Source organism: Tetrao urogallus, assembly GCF_951394365.1.
Source record: "Tetrao urogallus genome assembly, chromosome: Z".
NCBI lineage: Eukaryota > Metazoa > Chordata > Aves > Galliformes > Phasianidae > Tetrao > Tetrao urogallus.
The window spans coordinates 71,887,631-71,911,807 of NC_136816.1; the positions used below are offsets into that span (position 1 = coordinate 71,887,631).

General features: G+C 35.8%; 1 protein-coding gene across 1 annotated transcript in view; it reads right to left on the minus strand.

Moving 5' to 3' along the window:
- RIT2 (Ras like without CAAX 2) overlaps positions 1-24,177 on the minus strand; it is a gene marked incomplete at both ends in the record, with an annotated part of 185,676 nt that overhangs the window by 118,158 nt on the left and 43,341 nt on the right. Inside the window, one exon of the mRNA XM_079548697.1 lies at positions 6,789-6,845. Coding sequence (XP_079404823.1) covers positions 6,789-6,845 — 57 coding nt within the window. The remainder of the gene's footprint in view (positions 1-6,788; positions 6,846-24,177) is intronic.

The window sequence follows — 24,177 nt, forward strand, 5'->3', positions numbered from 1 at the left end:
AAGCAAATTTATTTGTATCTTGCAGTATCTGAAGTCTGAATTTGTCATCATCTTAACTTTTCCAAACTAAGACAATCAGTTGAGAAAAAAAAAAAAAACAAAAACAGCAACAAACAGCTTTATCTCTTAAATAAAAGCATGCTTGCCTCAAAATAGTCTTGAACTTAAAAAGTGTTGATTTTTCCATAGTGACCAGTAAATTATTCAAAAATATAACTACACCTATATATGATAAACATAAGTGAAAGAAAAACATGTAAATACTTCCACTTCTATTTGCTTCTATTTAATTCTATTTTAATTTTTTAAATCAATGTATTTGAAATATGTGTATGTGTTTGGCATAGAAATTTGTTCCAAAGGAGGGAACAGCTCCTCTATGAAGACAAACTGAGAGAGTTGGGAGTTGTTCAGCCTGGAGAAGAGAAGGCTACAGAGATATCTGATCTATTTTTATTTACACTCTTCTTAAAACTTAATGCCATGTTAATTTACAAATGAAATATAAAATAAAAACTAAATAAGGACAAAAAGAAAATCTTCTAAACATCATACAATATAAGTCAATTGGTCGTGGACCAAATGTATGAAACCAGTTGTAGGTCCAGACATAAAATATGTTCTCTCTGTAAAAAAAAACAAAACAAAACAAAACAAACAACATTGCAACAGAAAACAACACATTTCTTAGGGCTCAGCAAAAACTGTTATAGTTTATTTGCTTCTGCTATTTTGTTCCTAATAATTACAAGATGTTTTTGTGGCTCTGTGAATGAATTAAATCTGCTGTGGCTTTGTTCTTACCTAGAATATCAGATTACATTTATCCTATGCTTATGTGCTTTGAGTAGAGTTTATTGTCCTCTGTCTTCTTCACGCTGATGTAAAAATGTTTCCCCAGAATCAACAGAAAGCAGAGAGAGAGATTAAACTATTTTAAATATCATATTAACAGAATTACAGAATCACACAATGGTTTTGAGTGGAAGGACCTTAAACATCATCTAATTTCAAAACATCTGCTGTGGACGGGGTTGCCAACCACTAAACTAGGCACTAGATCAGCTTACCTAGCATCCCATTCATCCTGGCCTTGTGTCGGTGTTCAGTCAAGTTAGAGAGCTCTCACAGTTTCTTGTAGCGTCAGAATAGTTCTCAGAATCGTTCTCTTTATTGTGTTCAACATACATCTTATATACCATTCACTTACAAGCCAGAAATTCCTGTCCCTCTAATCAGTTAATTGGCCTAACTTCTTCCAAACAACAGTGATAAAGGATGAAAGGTTTCTTAAATGTGATAAGATTAACAATGCATACAAACAGTACCTCCTGTTCACCCTTAGACTCAAACAGATACCATTTACTCTCTGTCTTACACTTCAGATTCCCAAGGTTTCACAGTGATAGGGTCTATCAAGGAGTCTGATAAACTTTGTTGACTGCTCACAGTTACATCTTCCCCCACAGCCTTATAGAATCATAGAATCATAGAATCACCAAGGTTGGAAAAGACCTAAAAGATCATCCAGTCCAACCGTTCACCTATTCCCAATAGCTCCCACTAAACCATGTCCCTCAACACAACATCCAGTCTTCCCTTGAACACCCCCAGGCTCAGTGACTCCACCACCTCCCTGGGCAGTCCATTCCAGTGCCTGACCACCCTTTCTGAAAAGTAATACTTCCTCATGTCCAGCCTGAATCTCCCCTGCCGTAGCTTGAAGCCACTCCCTCTGGTCACTAATGACGTGAGAGAAGAGGCCAACCTCCAGCTCACTACAACCTCCCTTCAGGAAGTTATAGAGAGCAATGAGGTCTCCCCTGAGCCTCCTCTTCTCCAGGCTGAACATTCCCAGCTCCTTCAGCCTCTCCTCATATGGCCTGTGTTCCAGACCCCTCACCAGCTTTGTTGCCCTCCTTTGAACATGTTCCAGGGCCTCAATATCTTTCTTGCAGTGAGGGGCCCAAAACTGGACGCAGTACTCGAGGTGTGGCCTCACTAGTGCTGAATATAGGGGAACAATCACCTCTCTGCTCCTGCTTGCAACACTGTTTCTGATGCAAGCCTTCTTGGCCACCTGGGCACACTGTCGGCTCATATTCAGCCGAGCATCAATCAATACCCCCAGGTCCGTTTCCTCTACGCAGTTCTCCAGCCACACCGCCCCAAGCCTGTAGCGTCGCCTGGGGTTGTTGTAGCCGAAGTGCAGGACCCGGCATTTGGCCTTGTTGAAACTCATCCCATTGGCTTCAGTCCAGCTCTCCAGCCTATCCAGGTCCCTCTGTAGGGCCTCCCTACCCCCAGAACACCTTGGCACCTTCAAGGCACTTTCAGGTGCCTTGAACACCTGAAGGGATGGGACATCCCTTCTTCTCTGGGCATCCTGTTCCAGTACCTCACCACTATCTCAGAGGAAAATTTCCCATGACATCTAACCTAAATATCTCTTCTTTAAGTTTACAATTTTCTCCCTGTGTTCTATCACTCTTTACCTGCATGAAAAGTTTATATTGTTCCTGTTTATAAGCTCTTTTTGAGTACTGGAAGGCCACAGTGAAATATCCCTGGAGTTCTCTCCAGACTGAACTCTGGCTCCCTCAGCCTGTGTTCATAGGAGAGGTGCTCCAGCCCTCTAAGCATCTTCATGTCTCTCCCCTGGACCCATTCCAACAGCTCCAACCCTTTCTTATACTGTGTCCCAGATTTGAATACATTACTCCAGATGAGGCTTCACAGGAAAAGAGTAGAGGAGACAATTACCACCCTTGCCTTGCTGTCACCTCTTTTTTGATGCTGCCCAGGGTATAATTGGCCTTTCAGGCAGCAAGTGCACACTGCTGGCTCATATGAAGATCTACATCTACCAAGACCACTAATAAAAGGTGTCTTGGCGAGGTTGTTCTCCAGGAGTTTTTCTCCATGTCTGTACACATATCTGAGGCCTTGTTGAAGGTCACATGCCCACATTTTGAGCTTGTTCAGATCCATTTGGAAGCATTCCCTTCCTTCCGTCATATTGCTTTCACCACTCAGCTTGCTGTCATCTGCAGTCTTGCTGAGGTTGCATTTGATCCCATCACCTATGTCACTGTTCAGAATGTAAAGACACTGGTCCCAAGACAACACCTGAGGCACACCACTCATCATCAGTCTTCACCTGGACATAGAGCCATTTATCACAGCTCTCTGGCTGACCTTCCAACAATTCCTTTTCCACCAAATATCCATGCTTTGAACATATGTGTTCCCAAGATAAAGATTAGGATGTGGTATGAGACCCTGCGAAAGACACTGCACAAACCCAGTAGACATCATCAGTTATCCATCAGTTGTCCACCAATGCAATTACTCTATCAAAAAAGACCATCCATTTGGTCAGAAACTATGTGCTATGACAGACTATGGCTGCCTTGGATCACCTCCTCATCTCTCATTTGTCCTAACATGTCTTCCAGAAGAATCTGTTCAATGATTTTCCCAGGCACAGATTTGAAGCTTACAGGCCTATAGTTCCTTTTTTTTCTCCCTTTCTTAGGAACAGGACTGGTGTTTTCCATTTTCCATTCAGCAGAAACTTCACCTTATAGTTACAATTTTTCAAATACAATGGAGAGCAGCTTGGCAACTGCATCTGCCAGCTCCTTCAGGATCTTGGGATGAACATGATTCGCCCCATAGACCTGTACACATTCAGTCACATGAGACAGTCTCGAACTTGTTCTCCTCCTTTGTGTGGTATTTTGCTCTCATAGCCTCACCTACAAGTTCAGGGCTGTGAGGTCTGGGGACCTGAGAGACACAAGAAGCCTGGCTGCCAGTGAAGACCAAGACAAAGGTCTTGCTCAGTAGTTCCACTTTCTCCATGTCTGCTGTAGCTAGTTTTTCATTCTCATTTATCAGCAGGAGGACAGTCTCCTTGGCCTGTCTCTTCTGATCAAACAGCCTGTAGAATTCTGTCTTGTTATTTTTCACATTTCTTGCCAAGTTCAATTCCATCTGTGCCTTGGATCTCCTTATTCTATCTCTGTATGTCTGGATTATATCTGTGCATTCTTTCCAGGTGACAAAGCCTTGCTTCCATTGCCTGTACATGCACTTCTTATCTCTCAGTTTGAACTGGAGATCCTTGCTCAGTAATTCCAGTTTCCTTCCTCCTCTCCATATTTTTCTATACTGGGGGATAGAGAGCTCTTGCACTCTCAGAAAGCACTTCTAGTTCTGCCAGCTCTGCTCCACTTGACAATGGAAATCCATTTATTATCATTTAAACCCTCTGTGTAACTTTATTTTTCAAAGAACATCCCCCCATTAGTGGTACTCACAGAAACTGTCATTCCTTCTAATTCCCAAAGATAGATAAAAACTAAGTGTAGGTAGAATACATTATTCTCAAAGTACATGAAATCAGAAGTCAGTACATTCAAAAAGACCAGGATAGAACATGAGTTCCATAATAGCAAAGAAATTGCTGAGAAATAAAAATGGCCTAAAATGGGTGACATAGAAGAAAGGCAATATGATTATTTTCAGAGAGAAAATTTTCTACAGACATGGCTAAATGTTATGTTGGATTTCCTGCTTTGTTGTTTTGTTGGAATCAATATTCATTTCATACCTGGTCTATATTTTTTTTTTTCCTGATAATCTGTTGTGAGAAGCTGAACTCTGATTGGACAGTTCACTGTTCTGCCTGAACACTCTAAGTTGCCTCTACTTGAAACATCTCCTTGAAACCTCTCATTCTCATTGAAACCTCCAGAGAATCATTTCCTTACAGGCAACTTTCTTTATCAGCATAGCTTAGCCCTAGATATGGTCATTTTGGATTATTCTTCTTTCTGAAAACCCAGAAATTTATCTGTAATTGTAAAATTTTAGTAAATTGATGGAAAACTTACCAACAGATGCACAGAAAACAGTGAGAGGTGTTTTGTGACTTGAGACCAGGCTCTCAATAGCAGTAAAAAAATTCTAAAGAATATAAATGCTTTTTTTGGGGGATACAGAGATTTTAAAGTACTTTTATTTGTTATTACAGGTAAGAACAAATAATGCCACCTATTTGGGGGGTTTCTTTGTATTTATGTACAATTTTGAGTGGTTGTACTACAAACTTAACCAACAGGAAAGATATATACTTACTCTAAGATTGCACTCTGTTGTTTATCATGTGTTTTAGACCATGAATAAAAAATAAATCTTTCTCAGAATGTCCTCATTGCATTCTCTGGTGAAAATGATGAACAAATAAATCTCAAAAGTCATATTTCCAGGTCTGCCTTTAGTCAGCTGCATGAGTTTAAATTCAGTATTTCACTTCTCCGTTCTTTAAATTCTATTCTCTTTTCCTATTTAGAGTGTTGATTTCACAGAGAAAAAACTGTACTGTGTCAAGGAGACATTCATCTTGATTAGGTCCTTTAGGTATTCCTGCAGCATGTACTTAGAATGCATCGTAAGTTTTCCTTCTCTTTATGATTATTTATTATTCATACTTTGATATTGTCTAGAGACCAGTAAGTTAAGATTATTCCAAAATGCAATATGTAGACAAATATAGATGGCAGGTGTATCATTAAAGTTGGATGTATATACATAACATAATGGATTTAGTTACTACTACTATTTTCCAGTTAGATCTGAATTTTTACTTTTTTTTTTTTTTACTTCCTTTTTTTCCCCTCTCTCCTGATTCCAGCAAATGAATATGTAGTAATTCTCTAGTTGTTTTGCTTTCTTTAGTTGATAGCTCCAGTTTCTATTTTTGATATTTTGAATATTTTAATGGTTACTAATAAATTTAGTAGTGGTTTGGAGTCCTTATACGTTTTATCCTTAATTTAAACAGTTGAGAAGTTTACGAGGAGTTATTATCCAAGGAATATGGATTATTAAAGAAATAATAAGAGAAATTATATCATCAGCTGCTACATATAGCCATGTAACAACTTTTAAAAGGTTAGACCTAAGTTCAAAACTTTTGAAAATCTCAAAGATATCAGGAAAAAACATGTTTTAGTTTAACATGTTAGGTTTTCCTTTTGAACTAATTTTTGTAAGTACTAATGGTTTTACTGTCTCTCACATATCAGACCCAGATTCTGCCATCTTCCCCTATTTTTGCTTCAACAGTCACTGATGTAGAAATAAAAATTTTATTTCAGTCAATCAAAACTTATTCCAGATCTTATTTCAATCTCTGATTGTCCCATTGTAATCTAGCCATTAGGTAATTGTTAACAGCTAAAGATGATGACTTTCAGTATGTTACTGATACAAGTGAATATTTATCATTACCTGAAGTTGTAATGTCAGTAAAGCCAATAGAGTCAGTAGAATATGGGATCTCCGAGAATGATTCTAGTATATCAAATTCAATTATTACTTTGTATTTCAAGATAATGTCAATTAATATTTTAAAACTGGATAATGACACTAAAATAACAAAATAACAAATTTTAAAATACACTTCAGATTGGATTTTTGACCTTATTTAGATATCATACATTGAAAGATTGTTTGCTGTTTTGTCAGTTTTGGTTTGTGTTCTGCAATTCTAACATAGCTAATTGTAGAGCATGAAACTATATAAATATTTCAAGAGATGACTATGGTGTGACTTCTACACTATGTAATCGTCATTAAAAAAAAAAAAAAAACTTTTATCTAAAGTTTACAAATATTTTTGTCTACAGGTACTATTTAGGATATGCTTCTCATAGTGTTGAAATCTCAAGTCGGTGGAGAGATGGAAAGGGATGAAGAAGACAAAAATCTTTACTTACCGATAGTTGGATCATGATAATCAGGGAACCGATGGCTTATGAACTGCATTGTCATTGCTGGAGAGAAGAAAGAGTATCAGAAAGAGATTGATACTGTCAATACAAAATGACATCAGGGAAAACAACGAACAATTCACTTATTCAAGTATTAGTTTAGAAAGTGAATCAAAATTTTGTCTCATGTCTACAGAGAGATGTATGCATTTGTATTATTAACTGGGCACTGATACATACTGATAAAAGTTATTTCACAGAATTTCCTCTTTTTAAAGTTGCATTTATCAGTGTTTAAAATTTTACATCTTTTTAACATCTGCTAGATATTATTAACTCAATCTTGTCTAGAGAGGAATATCACTGTGATGAAAATTTTTGCAATACATTTCTAGTTCTGTCATAGTCCAGCTACACGAGGTGCTATAGACAGCATTTAAACAAATCAGTTATAATTGTGAATTAGCTTTATAGAGTAATAAATCGGTCTTTTATTATTATTATTTTTAAATATATGAAGCCACTGAGTTGTTTCTGTGATGACTATGGAACACTGATCACTCTGATGACAACAAGTAAAGTCAGTCACCCCATTGTGACTGCCAAACCAATGCATAGATACATAAATAAAGAAACAAAACAGGATAGTTTGATCTGAATTAACAAAATACATTGTTTCATTTATTTTCCTAACAAAACAAAATTTCTAGTAAAAAAAGACCTTAAAATTCCCATAAATTGTAGTAAAATGTAGGAAATAAAGTGTTGCAGTTAAACAGTCTAATACAGAATCATAGAATTATAGTGGTTGGAAGGGATCTCTGGCAATTATCAAGTCCAACACCCCTTCTGAAGCAGTTTCCCTAAAGTAGGTCACAGAGCAAAGCATTCAGGCAGCTTTCAAGTATCTTCCAGGAAAAATCCATCATCTCTCTGAGCACCTTGTTCCAGCACTCTGCCACTCTCAATAGTTCTTCCTTGTTCCAATTTGTGCCCATTAACACTCTTCTGTCAATGGGCAACACAAAAAAGCCCAGTTCCATTCATTTACTCCCATCCTTCAGATATTTATAATCATTGTTAAGATACCATCTGAGGTTTCTCTTCTTCAGGTTGAAAATCTCCCAGTTTTCAGACATTCCTTTCTTGAACTGGAGAGCCCAGAACTCAACACACTATTCCAGGTATGATCTCACCAGGGATTATCACCTCCCTCGACCTCCTGGCCACAATCTTTTCAATGTATCCCTAGATGCAATTGGCTTTCCTGGCCACAAGGGCACACTGTTGGCTCATGGGCAATCTATTGTCCACCAGGAAAACAACCATGTCCTTCTCAATTGAGTTCTTTTTCAGCTGACCAACCCCTGAAATGTATTGATGCGTGCAGTTGTTCATCCCCAGGTGTAGGACACTGCACGTGCCCTAGCTGAATCTTATAAAGTTCTTCTCAACCCAACTCTCCAGTCTATCCAGGTCTTGTTTAAAGGCAGGACAGGCTTCTGGTGTGTCAGACACTTATCTCAGTTTTGTATCTGCAAACTTGCTGCAGGTGAACTCCATTCAATCAGGTTAATGATGATGTTGAACATGATCAGACCCAGTACCAACCCCTGGAGAGCACCACTAGTTACGGACCTCCAACTAATCACCTTATAACTATCTTATATGTGTCTTTTCCTTTCTCTAGTAAATCTTCAATAATTTTATAAAAAGTGAAATAAATACAACAATCAGGTTAACTCTAATTATGTAATGATTTCTGAAACATCATAAATTGCAATTCTGGCATATGTAAGTGATAGATTATGTCTACTTCTGCATCCAACACAGTTGGTTTTTGGTTTTTTTTTTTCCTAATAAAGCTTGTCGTCACCCTATTGGAAATATTAGTGTAATGGAGTTATCTAGATCAATCTATGCCTCTGACGTGGGGAGGGGGCAGAGCCTTCAGGAAAATTGCTTTGCAATGTTTGGAACATGTGGCTTACTGGCAACCAGATTCCAATTAATGTAGAAAGCCAAGCAGTCATATCCACCATTACATTTTGCTCATGCCATGTTAACTTGAAAGACTTTGAATAAGCACAAAGGTAGGCCTCACTAGGTGACCATAATGTCAGTAGTCCTCAGAAACAACAGCTGAGAAGTAAAGGAATCTGCCTAACATAGAGCTGTGAGTAAAATGCCTTCAACAGCAAAAGAAATGAATTCCAGTTGCTCAAAAACCAGAAAAGAAAAAAAAAAAAAAAGTCAATGCATATTAGTGAAAACAAACAAACAAACACTTTTTTCAAGTCAATTTCATTATTTTCATTTTTCATGTTTTTAATACCTGCTTTCAAATTTCTATATGGCGCATATGGGGCCATTTTACACAGAAACAAACAGATAAATACATAAATATCTTTTCTGAATTGTAACTATTAATAATAATTATTCTGTCTTAGTTTTATGATTTGTGATCAGTATTTCACATCAGAACATCAAGTAGTGTGCTGGGAGTTAAAGAGTTAATGGATTGTCAGTAATTCCAGTTAGCTGGTCTCAGAAGAGAAGAATGAACTAAAGCTCCCAGAAGACTTCATTATTCAATTTATGTTTTCCTTTCAGAGGGAAAGATATAACTGCCTGGGAGCCACAAAACTGACTCTTTTTGCCCACCTTTGCTCCAGGTGCTTCCTGACCATCTCATCTACAACATTAGAGTAAGGTCTTAAGTTTGGGACACTATCTCATTTTATTCTATTGATTAGCCTCAATTCCAATTGTTTTGTATTATACCGTATTATCTCTCATTCTGCTATCATATTTAGTAGATCAGTTGTTTCCCTTAGCTCAGTGCCACTGTTTTTTCTTGTCTAGACCCATATCCCTACCTTTTCCCTTCTTCCCAACCCTTTTTCTCAGGGTATGGGACAGTGGGTCCCTTCGTCCCATCATAGCCCATCACAGATGGGCTGAACCATAATAACAGTCATAACATATAACAGCAAAGACAAGGCTCTGTAGTTCTGCCTTATATCTTGAACGTGTCAAATACCTTGAACAGAAGAGAGTACGAACAAGAAATTCCACATTCTGAAAATCCTGTGTATAAATACATTCATTTTTAAAACAGCATTATATTTGTTTAATGTTTGTCGAAGTTATATTCTAAAGGAATGATGGGGTAAAGGAAATAGTTTTACAAAATATTACAGACAAGGAATATCAAACATTTATTATCATGTTAACAAATTATTGCATCTTTAGTATAGACAAATGTTAATGTTAGCATTATAAATGCTAACATTAATTAAATGTTAATGTTAGCATTATAAATCCTTAATAATTCAGAGAGTATAACTATGTATAAAAAAATCTCATTCAGTTTATATATTATAAAAAAAAAATCTACTTGTTGTGATATTGATATATTTTATATTTGTTAGATAAGTTAGTTCTAAGTACTACATAAGTTTGGACACTTTAATTTCCAGAACATTATTTCTGGAAAACTAGAGTGACATATTTAGTCTTCTATCTGATAATTGCTGGTGGTTTCTGAAGACTAAATTCATACTTAATGTGATATGTTTAGTTTATTCCAAAATGCAGGAGCATTACAAAAAATGTTATTCATTTGGGTTACACATACACAATTTGAGTCTTCTGAGGGCTTACACCAAAATTAAACTGTTTTCATTACCCCCTGCCTTTTCCTTACTAAGTTTATTTTTTAAAGCAAACCACTGTTTATCTGTTCTCAGTCTGCTTCTTCTTGGAGCTATGCATCCCAAAATCTCTTGTTAACACATGAAAACAGGATTCTCAGAGGACACCCAGCACTCACAGTAAACATTTTTCCTCTCTCCTGAGGCAGATCCAAATCAATACATCCATTACGTACTCATCAAATCCATAGGATCTAAGAGGATTGAAATCAATTGTGAAATAAGGAGAAAGTTAACCACTGGGACTTGTAAAATTTCTCTCTCAGAAGAGTGTTCATAGACATCATTAAACATTGTGCAGCAACCTAGGTTGTACACAGTGCTTTGCTGGCAGAACTGAAAATAAATTTATGGCACAATTTATTATAAATGTCTTACTTCAGATGGAAATGGAGATGGTGAATATAAACTCTCTTAAATGCTCCTTACTCCAAAAATACTGCAATAACAACCCTTTTAGAGAGGTGTGTTTTTTTTTTTTTTTTTGTTGTTGTTGTTGTTGTTGTTGTTTTTTCCAGATCATCTCCTAATCACCAGGTATATAAACTTTTCAGTGTCTTGAGTGTTTCATCACTTTCTACAAGTGGGTTGGTACCTTCTCCAGGAAGAAGGCTACAAAAATGGTTTTGTTTTCTCAGACAGAAGGAATTCAGGTATTCAGAAGGTACTCTTTGATCTTTTCCATAATTAAGAAGAAAATTTAAGAAAATTAAAATTTAATTTTTAAAATTAAAATTTAAAATTTTAATTAAAATTAAATTCTTAAACCCCCCAAAAAATAAGGAAATTGGAGTATAATATATGAGAATTGTAACCAAGCATTTTCTGTTAATGCTTACTGAAGTAGGCTTAGTAGGCTTAAACCCTTGTCCTGTCACTGGGCTTTTGATCTCAGACATATTATTTTATTTTATTTTATTTTATTTTATTTTATTTTATTTTATTTTATTTTATTTTATTTTATTTTATTTTATTTTTTAAGCAGTCAGAATCAACCCATTTTCATTCTTTGCTGCTTTGAACAGAATGTGCTGCACTTCTGAGACACTGCACTCTGTCTTATTTTTCTACCATTTCCAGAGAAATCTGATGAAATAAGACCAGTTTGGATGAGGACTAGGGCAGCCTGATCTAGTTGGTGGCAACCGTGCTTACGATGGGGGATTGGGTCCTTCCAATACAAGTCATTCTATGATTCTATGGTACAATTCTATGAAATAGAATCATATCAAATGACAGGTTTCCAGGCCACAAAGGATTATGCATTTTGATACACAGTATTCCTCATTCATTTTTAAATGTATTTATTTTATCTGTGGATGCTTAATTTAGATCACAGTACAATTTAAATGTCAACTGCAGTCACCTGAATGCAAACAGAGCTAGTCAGATTAATGAAATAATATTGTTACCTACAAGTGCTTAACCAATGTGGAAAAAATTACCAAACAACTAAAATATCAAAAATGAGAGGTAGTTTGATGCTGGTGAAAAGGACATCCGAACTATCTTATTATGATATGTAGCTAACTTAAATATATATATGCCAAAACACCTACTATGTGGAAGGGTATATGAATAACCTGACTCTTCTCAGAATCATTTGGACAACCAATTTTCCACTGATAAGACATATGTTGTGTTGGATGTGAACACATAATATCCATGGTGATCAAACATTACATCTATCAGAAGGTAGGTGAGTGGTAATTGTTTTTATCTATTTGGGTCAAAAAGAAATGAAAAAAAATAGATGTGTAATGCAGGCTGATACAGATTTGTGTACTTGTGGAAAGGTAAGTAGATAATGATAATCTTCTCAAAATACAAAGAAGAAAGGATTAAATTATCAATTAAATATCTATTGATAAAATACTTTAAAGCAAAGGGTATAGCTAAATACATGATTGTCTTATTATATGGTAAAAGACAAAGTATATTGCAGGATTTAAAATAGTGGGTACATATAATTTATAATTAATTCTAATAAACTCAGAGAGAGATCTTAACTCCAAGACAAAGGTGCTTTTTTACTTCAGAGTGCTGAAGAATGTTGGATTTTTCAAGAAGTTTTGATATAGTTTATTTTATTAATATATTCTTCCCCAAAGAATTGCTACAGGCTAGATTCACTGAGAGCACACAGCCTAATGGTAACTTTGTTCTGACCCATTACAACCATTTCTACTCTGTTATATTTTGTAAGAAATAGGATTTGAGATTTACTGCATGCTTTGACAAAAGAATGCTGCAAAGACTATGCACTGCAATTATTAATTTTTTAGGTATTATATTATTTATCGAGTGTTCACTGTGAAATGAGGGCAGAATAAATTTTGTTTCTCTGTGTCAAATTTATTCTGGCATACAACAAAAGTACAGAAAAGTACAGTACAGTAGTACACTGTTCTACAACATCCTACTTCATATACAGGGTAAGTGATGTAGCAATGCTTTTTCCACTGTTGATGATAAGTAAGTAATAGGTTCAACTTATAAAACGGGCATCCAAAGCAAATATTAAGTAGCTAAATAGTAGACTCGTAAAGAGCAAGAGGTTTTTGAATTAAATCTGAATGCAACTATTAAAATAAACAAAAGCAACAACAAATACACGTCACATTTAAAATAGAGATCTTATTTCCCAGAACAACTAGAGGATTCTTTCTTTAGTCCACTGTATTGCTAAGATAGAGACTTCTATTTTGAATGGGTCTTAGTTAAAGATTGAATTGCAGAAAGCACTGCACAAGAAAGCATTGTCTCCTGAAAAAATTATGAGGGCTGTTCTGAAAGTAATGTCTTATATTCTATTACATTAGCCCATGATGTCAGAGGCAGGTGTTGGTAATATCACAGTAGAGGCTGAATGGCAGCAGAAAGGCAATCTGACAAAATGGAGTCTGACAAGGAGGTGCATATGAAGAAAGGTGTGTCACTGAACTCTTCCACATGAAAAAAATGGCACCCACTGACATTGACTGAAATTTGCTGAATGTTTATTGAGACCATCCAGTGAATGTGAGCACAGTGGCGTGGAGGGTAGAGCATTTCACCAGTGGTGATGGTAACAGATCAGCTGGTGCAAATTTTTTTAAGTGCAGCATGCAGGGTCTTGTTCACTGCTGGTAAAAACATATAGTTAATAATGATGTATATGTTGAGCAGTGTTGTTTTGTAGCTTAGAATGTGTTCTATCAAATAGTGTTATCGTGCTCTTTGTATCTGTGGTAGTTACCATGGAAAAAAATAAGGCATTACTTTGGGGGCAACCTGTGTATTTTCATCCTCTACAAAGCTTCCCTGTTTCTCCTGCCTTCAAGCTATAGTTGACAGCTCTGACTCTCTTGCATCCTTATTTTCTTCCCAGGATAGTTGTGATCTTTCTCTCCTTTCAGAGAATCACAGATACTTCCTCACCATTTTCTTGGCAAAAGCCTAGCAAACAAATTTATGGGGGAAATATCTTAAAATTTTGTCTCAAGAGAAAAAAAAATAAAAATAAAAATCCCAGAACATTTATAGTGGTAGTGATTGATTTGGAAGAGGTAATCCTGCAATTTGGACTGGAGAAGAAAAAAAGTTTATCTTGTTTTGTGCTTCTAACCATGGTAAATTAAGAGCAGAGTGTAATGGAAATGTGTGAAAATGAAGTTGATGGTGACAAGGGAAAACAGGAAACATCTTCTTTTGGAGAATAGTTACATTTTAATCGTTTCTTCTGCATCAAGAGGAAACAAATTAGAGAATTTTTATGTTGTGTCTCTATCTACCAGCATGGTAAAGGGAAATAATTAGGACATCTACCAGATGAGCAGAATCTCCTTTTTGTCCCAGAGACACAGGAAAGAAGGAAAAAAAAAAAAAAAAAAAAAAAAGCTAGTTTGGGACCCAGTTTGAATGAATCTAATTATTAATTTCAGAGTATATCTCAAAATATTCTTGCTATTTCTATTGAAAATGTGAACAGTGGAAAAATCCGTGCTAAGCTGTCTTAGAACTGTGCAGCAGGGAGTAGAGTATATTAAGCGTGAAACTGAGTGAAACTTCATTCTGGACTTGAGACCTAAAGCAAATCTTCAGCAGAAATGTTCTCACTGCAGAATTCCAGCACTTTTGAATCAGCAAATTCAAGTGAAAAACAAGGGTTTTTTTGTTTGTTTGCGTGTTTAATTTTTTAAGTTTTTAACTTAATTTCTATATCCAGACTCAGTACCAGGAGCAAAATAAAATGCACTACATTGTAAAATTCATGGTAAAAAATTCTGTTCAGGTTTTAGAGAACAAGGAAGCAGCTGAGACTTGCATTTATTCCTAGTGTAGTAGACATCACTATAATGTGACACAAATTAACAATAATGACAAAGTAAATTACTACCATTTGTATACTATTTCCTGCATAGTATCTCCCTGACCCCCGACAGAGAAGTCTCTTGTAAAAATACTGAGTATTCCCTACCCTACTTAGCTTATGAAGTTTGACAAGATGCATGAAGAAATTACTTCTAGAAAGTGCAGCTATTAGCACATTTTCCCACTCTTTCATCAGCAAGAGAACTTAATGTCTTATAGTGTACTTAGTGGAAAATCCTATGGTAACTTAAACCTGTCATTAGTGAGCCATCCAAAATTTAATGACATAAAAAGATTTTAAAGTAGACTCTAATATAATGCAGCTTTTAAAGCATAATACATTGAATAAAGCTAGATTAACTCAATTTTCTGACGTTATTTCAAAGAATGGTAGAGAAAATTCTAACAAATAGACACATTGTGATTAAAGTCAATGGATAGACCTCCTAATTTTATAAAGTGCAACAAACAATAAAAATCTATAGACTTGTTATACATATATGCCCTGGCTTGCAGTTAGCCATCCCAAGTAATATTAACTCACTGTGAAAAAGACTTTCAAGAAGAGATAAAGCCAGCTTATTCCATGGAAAGAAGAATCTCAGCAACAGCATCTCTTTCTCCCCCCTTTTTTAACTGCTGGTATGTTTCCATTTAATGACAACTTGAGATGCTGTGTCTTGGCTTACTGCTGTTTCAGGAAGCGGTAAATTGACATTCTGGTTAGGTTTCCTAACACAAACTAGTGGTTAGCTCTTCTGATATCTTTTTTGTGAAATTATACCCCATATGTCAAGCAGTGATGAATTGGCAGTGACAGCAGCTGTTTTCTATTCTGAGTGGGAGAACTGTTGCTATTCTGTAATATGGTACAAACTTTTCTGTACTTCAAATGAGTGCCCCAGGAAATTGATGAGACATCACAGGGAGAGATACAACTCTTTAACTCCTCAAAAAAGCCATATTCCAGATTAAAACATAATTCACTTAAAGATTTTATTTTCTTACTCATCCTGAGGTTTACTATTAACTTATCCAGATTTTCATAAACTTTTAGAACTGAGTTCCCTCCAATTTAATAAGGCCTAGGTTTGTATTTGTCTGTGCTGATTTGAAGAATTACTATTTGCATCTCTCTCAAAAATTCAAATGTTTTTAAAGGTGTCAGTATTTAAAATAATGAATTTTTATGTTCCTCAGATATGGAGGTTGGTGGCCCTGCATGCGGCAAGGAGATTGGAGTGTGATGATCCCTGAATCCCTTCCAACCCAAGCCATTCTATGATTCTAGGATTCTAGGATTCTTAGTGAACTTTCAGTGAAAGGAAGATGCCTCCTACAAAGAAAACTAATCTGGATGAATTTCAGAAGAGGAAATTAAAACAAGTAATGATAAATTTACTGCTTTTGTTTGGTATTTGGTGGTATCAAAATTACTGAAAATACAAAATCAGTTTTGGACTTTTGCTATTAAATATATCCATTTTTACACTATAAATTTTATGACCAATAGTTAACTTTCTAATCTTGATCTTTTAGCATTTTCTATTTAATCTGGTGGTTTAAAATGTAGTCTTTTTCTTTATTTTCTTTATCTATTAAAAAAAAAAAAAAGAAAGAATTGTAGTGTTGTTTGTTTTCTGTTTCCTCATAAATTCTTTGATTCATTCTTTTAAAGTCAGATACGTTTTTCTCCAGTGAGAGCAATGGTGTTGAATGAGCTGTTTAAGCTACTAATGACCGACTCCAGAACAATCCTACAGTGTTAACAAAAATGTGAATTAATCACAAAAAAATTGATTATTCCCAGAAGTCTATCCTCAATAATTCATTTCCAACTTATATTTTTAACTGCATATTTATCTCAGTGGAGATAAATATTGCACAATATACAAGAATTAACATCATTCTTTACTACAGACATGACTTTGAATTGAAATTGTTTTGCTTGTTAGATATCAGCAATGTTTTTCCCTCAGCTAGGTAGTCACCACTAAGACATATTATTATTTACAACTTCATGAGTTCTGAATATTTTTCTACTGTATTAGAAGAGAGTATCTGTAAGATTAGAGAGAAGCTATTCTGCTGTTTAATTCCCTCCACACAGAACCGTACACCCAAATTAAAAAGGCTGACACTTAAAAAACTATCCAAAAATAAAATCAAGCATTTGATAAAGTCTGAGACTGAGGATATTAAGCTTTCTGGATAGGGGCCACATAGTTCTATGTTGCTATGAGCACCACTTCTAACATGCTCATGCAGAGTAAAAGTCACAAAGATAACAATATAGAAAAGAAACTGTTGAAAAAAAGACTCAAGTTTTAAGATGATCCTTTTTCATTCTAAGACCACTCTTAAATTTACCAGTGTTTATCAAAATTAAAATATGCAATATACAAATTTTATACAATTTAGCTGCAATAATATAAAGACAGGTAAGAGAAAGGATTCAAGTTTTGTGCCCTGATTTTATTTGGCTCCCAACCTTTCAAATGCTGCCTTTAAAAACTCTCTGCAAATCATCAGTCTGGAGACTGCTGGTGTATGTGTTTCACAGTTGATTGCTGGTACTTCCTGGAGGCACAACACCTCAGAGATCCTAAGCATTCAGCTATTAGGATATGATCTCTGCAAATATTAAATAGATTGGAAAAGGCATTCTGCATGGAAGGAAATCTGGTAATTAAGCCAGTAGAAGCTTCAAGTATTCAAAGCAAATGGAAACAATAGAGCTTCTTGATCTTGTAAATGTACTTCTGAAACAGCAAAGTTAAGACTAAGGAAAGGAAGTTATCTCTGAGTATATTATTAGGTTTTTCCTTTACTTTTCATTTACAAAAAAATTTAATAACCACTGTAAAACCACTGAAGAAATCTAGGGAGACATTTTTTTCAAGTTTTATACTCAGCTAATAACTCTTTATTATTTGAGTGTCAGAAATGTATATATATATATATATATATATATATATATATATATATATATGTTTTGTTTTGTTTTGTTTTGTTTTGTTTTGTTTTTTCCATACCTGCAAAAACAACCAACCAACCAATCAAAGGAGCAGCAATATGGAAAGAGATCACTGAGATTTACAAGACTGCTGCATACAGTCTGGCTATGAATGAATTTAACTGCTCATTTTACATCAGGTTAGTAAAATCATCACATTTTTAAGAACAGGCTCAATCAATCCCTTCATCATGAAATTACCCAGAGGAAATCAGGTGCACGAGATCTAACATCTTACAAAACAAGTACGAGTTACTAGTGCAGTGGCGATGGGAAGACTAAAATGCATCAGGATGATAAAATAAAATTGCTACATATCTTCTCATCCACTTCTTCATTTCATTGCAAACCTGACAGGAAGTTCACATCTCCAAAAGTGCATTCATATTGTCTGACACATGTGCATATGACATTCTGGTGATATATTGTCAATGGGAATGGTTGCAAGACATCATTGGGTGTGAAAGGCAGCACTTCAAGCACTAAAAGAAGTAATTTATTATAACACTAGTGTGATACTGAAGAGGTCAGAAAGCTGAAAAATATATACAGCAGTTCTTGAAGGCTGCCTGTATTTTCGCAAAGGAAATCAACATTAGCTTATTCAAGTTTGTACCTTCACTTCAAATAAGAGGTGTTAGAGCTATAAATACTGCAACATGGAAAAGGTTTACAATGTTTTGTGTTTTTTTGTGTTTTTTTTTTTTTCAACAGCTGGAAGGAAGAGGCTCATGACCCAGATATGACCTTGTCATGGTTCTATGTTTTTTTTTGTTTTTATTTTTTGTTTTTGGGTTTCAGTATTCCACATCAAAACATCATGTATTGTACGGGGCATTAAAGTGTCACTGCCCCAATTCCAAGTACCTATCCCTGTACATTACAGAAGTCACGGGATCTGACCCTTCCGGGTTGGGGGGGGCGCTCTCTTGCTGCCTGGCAGTGGGTGCTGGAGGGTGCTTTCCTAGCCGTTCCAAGCTTTTCAGGTTTGAATCGGGCCCGGGAACTCTCTCTCTCTCATCTTGCCTGGTTTATTAATCTCAATTTCAATTAAATTGTATTATATTTTGTTATCTTGTATTCCAATATTATAGTAAAATAAGTTTTCCTCCATAGATTGTTGCCACTGCTCTTTTCCTCCCTTCCTTCCTTCCCGCTTTTGTGGGACTGGGGTGGGGGGGGAGGGCAAAGGCCTGTTGCCCCTGTCACAGACATAGATTGATCTAGTCAACTCCGTGACAGATTTTTGGTGCCCATCGTGGGGCCTGACTGCTTTTTAGCTTTTAGAACGAAAAAGGGTATACTTAGGATCCCTGGAAAATACTAGTTCCCAGTGTTCAATTCTTCTGAGCTAAATTTGCTGTATTTTACAATGGGCTTTCTTCCGTGATGCTCTTGTCATTTATTCTGGTGAAGACCTATCTGTCTCAGGATTTTATGCTACTATACATCACCTTAGCTTGATGGGTACATGTGGTGACTCAACGTAAAAAACAGTAGCAGTTAACAAAAACAAAAATTAAGTAAATGCATGTATATATTTAACTATTTCTGCATTTTCCCAGTTGCTCTAGAAAGTTGTTCCATAATCAATAACTCATGGTGCACTACATGATGTTATGATGTGGTATACTGATAACCAAAAATCATAAAAAATGACAAAGGTGCTGTATTCATCTGTTCCAACACAGAACATGAGTTAATGTTGTTCCTAATCCCTGCAGTATTATTACATTGAAATTTTGTCTTCATTGTACAGCCTCGTCACAGCTCAGTTCTCAACAGATAGGGATTTGGAACTGACTAAAAAACAAATCAAAACCCTGATGTATTTATGACTACCTAAGACACAAAGCAACATGCAGATTTTCGTTATAACAAATGCAAGTGTTTCATTGTGCATGATAGTGAGGAACTGAGAGGACATTCAGGGGCTATTAGAGGAGAGGTTACTGAAGTACTCTATGTCCCAACAGTGTGATGATGCTGTGCTATGCTGATTCAGAAGTGAGTCAACAGAGTTACCATAAAAGAGGAAATTCAGGTCTTTTTTGAATGTACTTGCAGTGATATATATGTGACGGAATGACTCATCTGTCATCAGCATTTTAGTCAGCAAAGTCTTTCGTTCAATGGCAAGTATTTATAGACGGAAAATAAATGAAGGCAATCAAAATCCAACAAGCAGAAACAAAATTTGGATGGTAAAACTGTTACATAAGACTTATGTGTGCAGTCATTACTTCTGTAACACTGAACACTACTTTGATGTTGTTCTGTATGTGTTCAAATCCTACCTCACCTAAATGCACGATGGTGAAAAATTTCTGTCACTTTCCATGTAAAAATAATATTCTATTATGTAGCATTACCTACATTAAGGTTTTCTCTTTAGCTTTAAACAACATAGATGGTAGCACGTGGGATCTTCTCCTTTCACAGATTCTTCCATAAAGTTCTTACAGGAAATAAACTGAGATCCTCTGAAATCAATTACAGCTCTCTAAATGAAGAAATTTCATTTGATTTTTGCTGTTATAATGTTTTGTTTGTTTGTTTGTTTGTTTGTTTGTTTGTTTTCCCTGATAAATCTTTACTGGACTTCATTGGGGTCAGAATGGCTTAATAGTTCTTTGCATTTGCATTTAATAAATGAATGCATTCATTGTGTATAATTTTGGTCAGTTTCAAATATAATTTCAATCCTTAGAATTTTGGTTGCTTTCTAAACAGAAAAAAAAGTAGAAGAAATATATATTTAGAAGACATAGCCTTATATTTTATAGTTTTTAGTACAAAAATAAATCAACTAATGTCCCACACTATTATTTTTAACAAAGAAATACGTTTTCTTTCACAGAAGGAAAAAATTATAAATAACTGTGCAGAGCTCTCCTTTATTGAAATTATGTATAGTTTAAATGAATGGAAGAATATATGAAGTCCAAATACAATCACATCATTTATTATGGTTTTCAGCTTTTTCAGTTCATCGTCCATCTACATCTCTGATAACTTCAGCAAAGCTTTGTGGTGGATTTAGACCAAAAGTCTGTTTGGTTTAGCACCATGTTAGGTATACATGAGAGTTTAAGAAAGGCGATAGGTACATAGTGATCTTTCCCAGTATGCAACTTTTCTACTATTCTTCTGCTCTTATGAGTAACTTCAGGTTTATCATTTCTACTCTTTATGCTGCATTTCTCTTTAAAGCGTAAAATGGGTGAAATAATACTTCTTTTTAGTCCAAGTTTTGTATTATTACTACACAGTCCTACACGAAAACTAAATATTACAACAAAAGATATTTTTCACTTTGTATAACTGTTCTGCAGTTGTGTTTATATATATATATGTGTGTGTGTGTGTTTTTATATTTACATATATAGTATTATAAGCATGAAATCCTGCTTCACAGAATCACACAGAATCACAGAATAGTCAAGGTTGGAAGGGACTTCGAGGATCATGAATCTCCAACCCCCTGCCACATGCAGGGCCACCAGCCTCCCCATTTAATACTAGACCAGGCTGCCTAGGACCCATCCAATCGAGCCTTGAACATTTCCAAGGACAGGGCATCCACAACCTCTCTGGGCAGCCTGTTCCAGCATCTCACCACTCTCTCTGTAAAGAACTTCCCCCTGACATCCAACCTAAATCTTCCCACCCTCAACTTAAAACCATTTCCTCCTGTCCTGCTGTTATCTACCCTTTCAAATTGATTGTTGTTGTGTTTGTTGAGTTGTGTTGAGGGACATGGTTTAGTGAGTACTATTGGTGATAGGTGGATGGTTGGATTGGATGATCTTGAAGGTCTTTTTCAACCTTGGTTATTCTGTGATTCTGTGATTCGCCTCCTGTTTGTAGGCTCCCTTTAGGGACCAAAAGGCTGCAGTTAGGTTGCCCCGCAGCCTTCTATTCTCCAGGCTGAACAAGCCCAGCTTCCTCAACCTGTCTTTGTAGAGGAGGTGCTCCAATGTTCTGATCATCTTTGTGGCTCTCCTCTGGATCCTCTCCAACCGCTCCCTGCCTTTCTTGTACTGGGGCTCCAGACCTGGGCACAGTACTCCAAATGGGGCCTCACAAGAGCAGAGTAGAGGGGGACAATCACCTCCCTGTCCCTGCTGGCCACCCCTCTTCTGATGGAACCAGGATACCATTTGTTTTTCAAGCTGCTTATAATAAAGCCAGGTGATGGATATATGAATTTACCAGATTTCGGAAGTGATAGCCTTCCTCTTTCAGAAGCCTTTGATAACAGCTTTCTCCTTATTCCGAGACAGCATTAAAACAGTGTATTTATTTAAGATCTTACTATTTTTACAGTTGCAAAGATGTCTAGAAAATAGACAGGAACAATCAAAAAAGTAGAAATAAAGTGCAATTAGAGAATTATATAAATGTATTAAACAAAATTCTATTTGGTAGCTGTATGTGAACATTGAAATGTATGTATTTTTGTGAAGGACAGTTTTCGGAACCCCTCTTTTTTTTTTTTTTTTTTTTTTTTTTTTTCTTTTTTTTCTTTTCTTTTTTCCTTTTTTTCCCCTAGGCTCAAAGCTCAATCTGTGAGGCCTTTTTGGTGATAAGACCCAACTAACTTATCTAGGAAGGGAGTGGTGGGTGTCAAGGTGTGTCAATCAACATCATTTTGTGGACAATTTTACATTTGAAAGCATCTTTGAAGATGTTTGCCTTCAGGAGGGAACGACCACAAGCGTTCACTGGTGGAAGATCTGGCCTTTGAGTAAATAACTTAGTGTGGTACATGAAACTGGGGGATGATACCATTGCATCCAGTGAAGATGGTGTCTCCCTGCTTCCTCTTACCTGGTGAGTTAAATTTGCAAGGCCTGCAAGATGGGAACAAAGAACTTCCTACTAGTTACAAAAACCACAAGCTGTCACTCCAAAAAGAGCTGACTCAACCACTTTGGACTTACTGTGCTGTTGTTAACATTAGTCAACTGAACAGTGCAACCTTGATGACTACTGAAGATCACTGTATGAACTACTAGCATGCTGAAGACTTTTGTGGTGACAATCTCTCGCTTTCTACAAAAACTCCTTGCTTCTATTTCCTATCTCTTTCCTACTATCTATCTTCCCTTCCTTATCTCCGTTAGTGACTAGGATTTGTAATAAATTGATTGGGTAAACATTTGGCCTGTTGTATCTTAATGTGTCTGATGGGTATACATATATTAAAGCACTTCTCTTCCCTCCAGCAATTGGAGCAAGACAATTTTGCAATGAATCTTTGTTGCTTCTTCTGATCATAGATATTTTCTAATCTAAAAATAGAGCATATGAATTAGTTTTGAGCCAATTATGTTATTTGTGTGTTTAAAGTGTTATACTCTTATGAATTGTCTAAATTGTCATAATCTTGTAATCTTGCAAACTCAACAATCCTCACTGACTTCTGTTTCCATCATTTTGAATTAGCGAAAATGAATGCTGCTGAAAAAACAGTGAAATCAAAACAGGAACTACACTTCAGACAGTTTTTTTAGAGAATATGAAATAAAAGCTGTTTATTTAGACACAAGAGTAAAATCTATTTAATACACTACTATATCTTAATATATTTATGTATTTAATGTATTTCTATGAAAAGAATTCGAACATTTAATAAAGCCTCTAAATATTGAAATATATTGCCAATCTTATTTGTGTTGATAAATGGTTAATTTGATGGCAGAAGTAAAACTGCGTGGTTATTTTTTCTTGTTATAGCCAGAGCACACTGGATAAAATACATCCTGAAACGGAACACAATTTCTTAAAATCCCCAATCAAGAGTAGAAGTTAAATCTTGGGAAGACTGATATATGATGGTCTCTGAATTGGTGTATGGAGGCCAGTGATCCCTAAGGGCATTATCCTGAAGAGCTAAATCCAGTATTCCACAGGGACAAGCCAAGTGTATTTCCCACATACAGAGTATCTTTTTGTCCATGTCAAAAAATAAATGCCTGCACTGCTGAATGCCTCATGGTTTTGCCTTCTTGGCATTTTAAGCATCAAACAAAACAACTTTGCTTTTCTTTCTGTAACGGAGGTCACAAAAACAGAAGGTCTGACTAACCAGAGGGAGATAAATAACCCAAGGAGTGGGATGAGGGAGAAAGCTTTATTATTATCTTAAAGACTGCTGGAGCACAGTTTATAGTGAAGCCAAGTAACAAGTAGCAAACAACATGAAATGTTTATGCATGTCTGTGAAACTTAGTTATTCTTCTCTGTCTTTTGGGCATCCACTAATTTACCGATCTAATCAACAGACTTATTTTCTGCCTTCTTG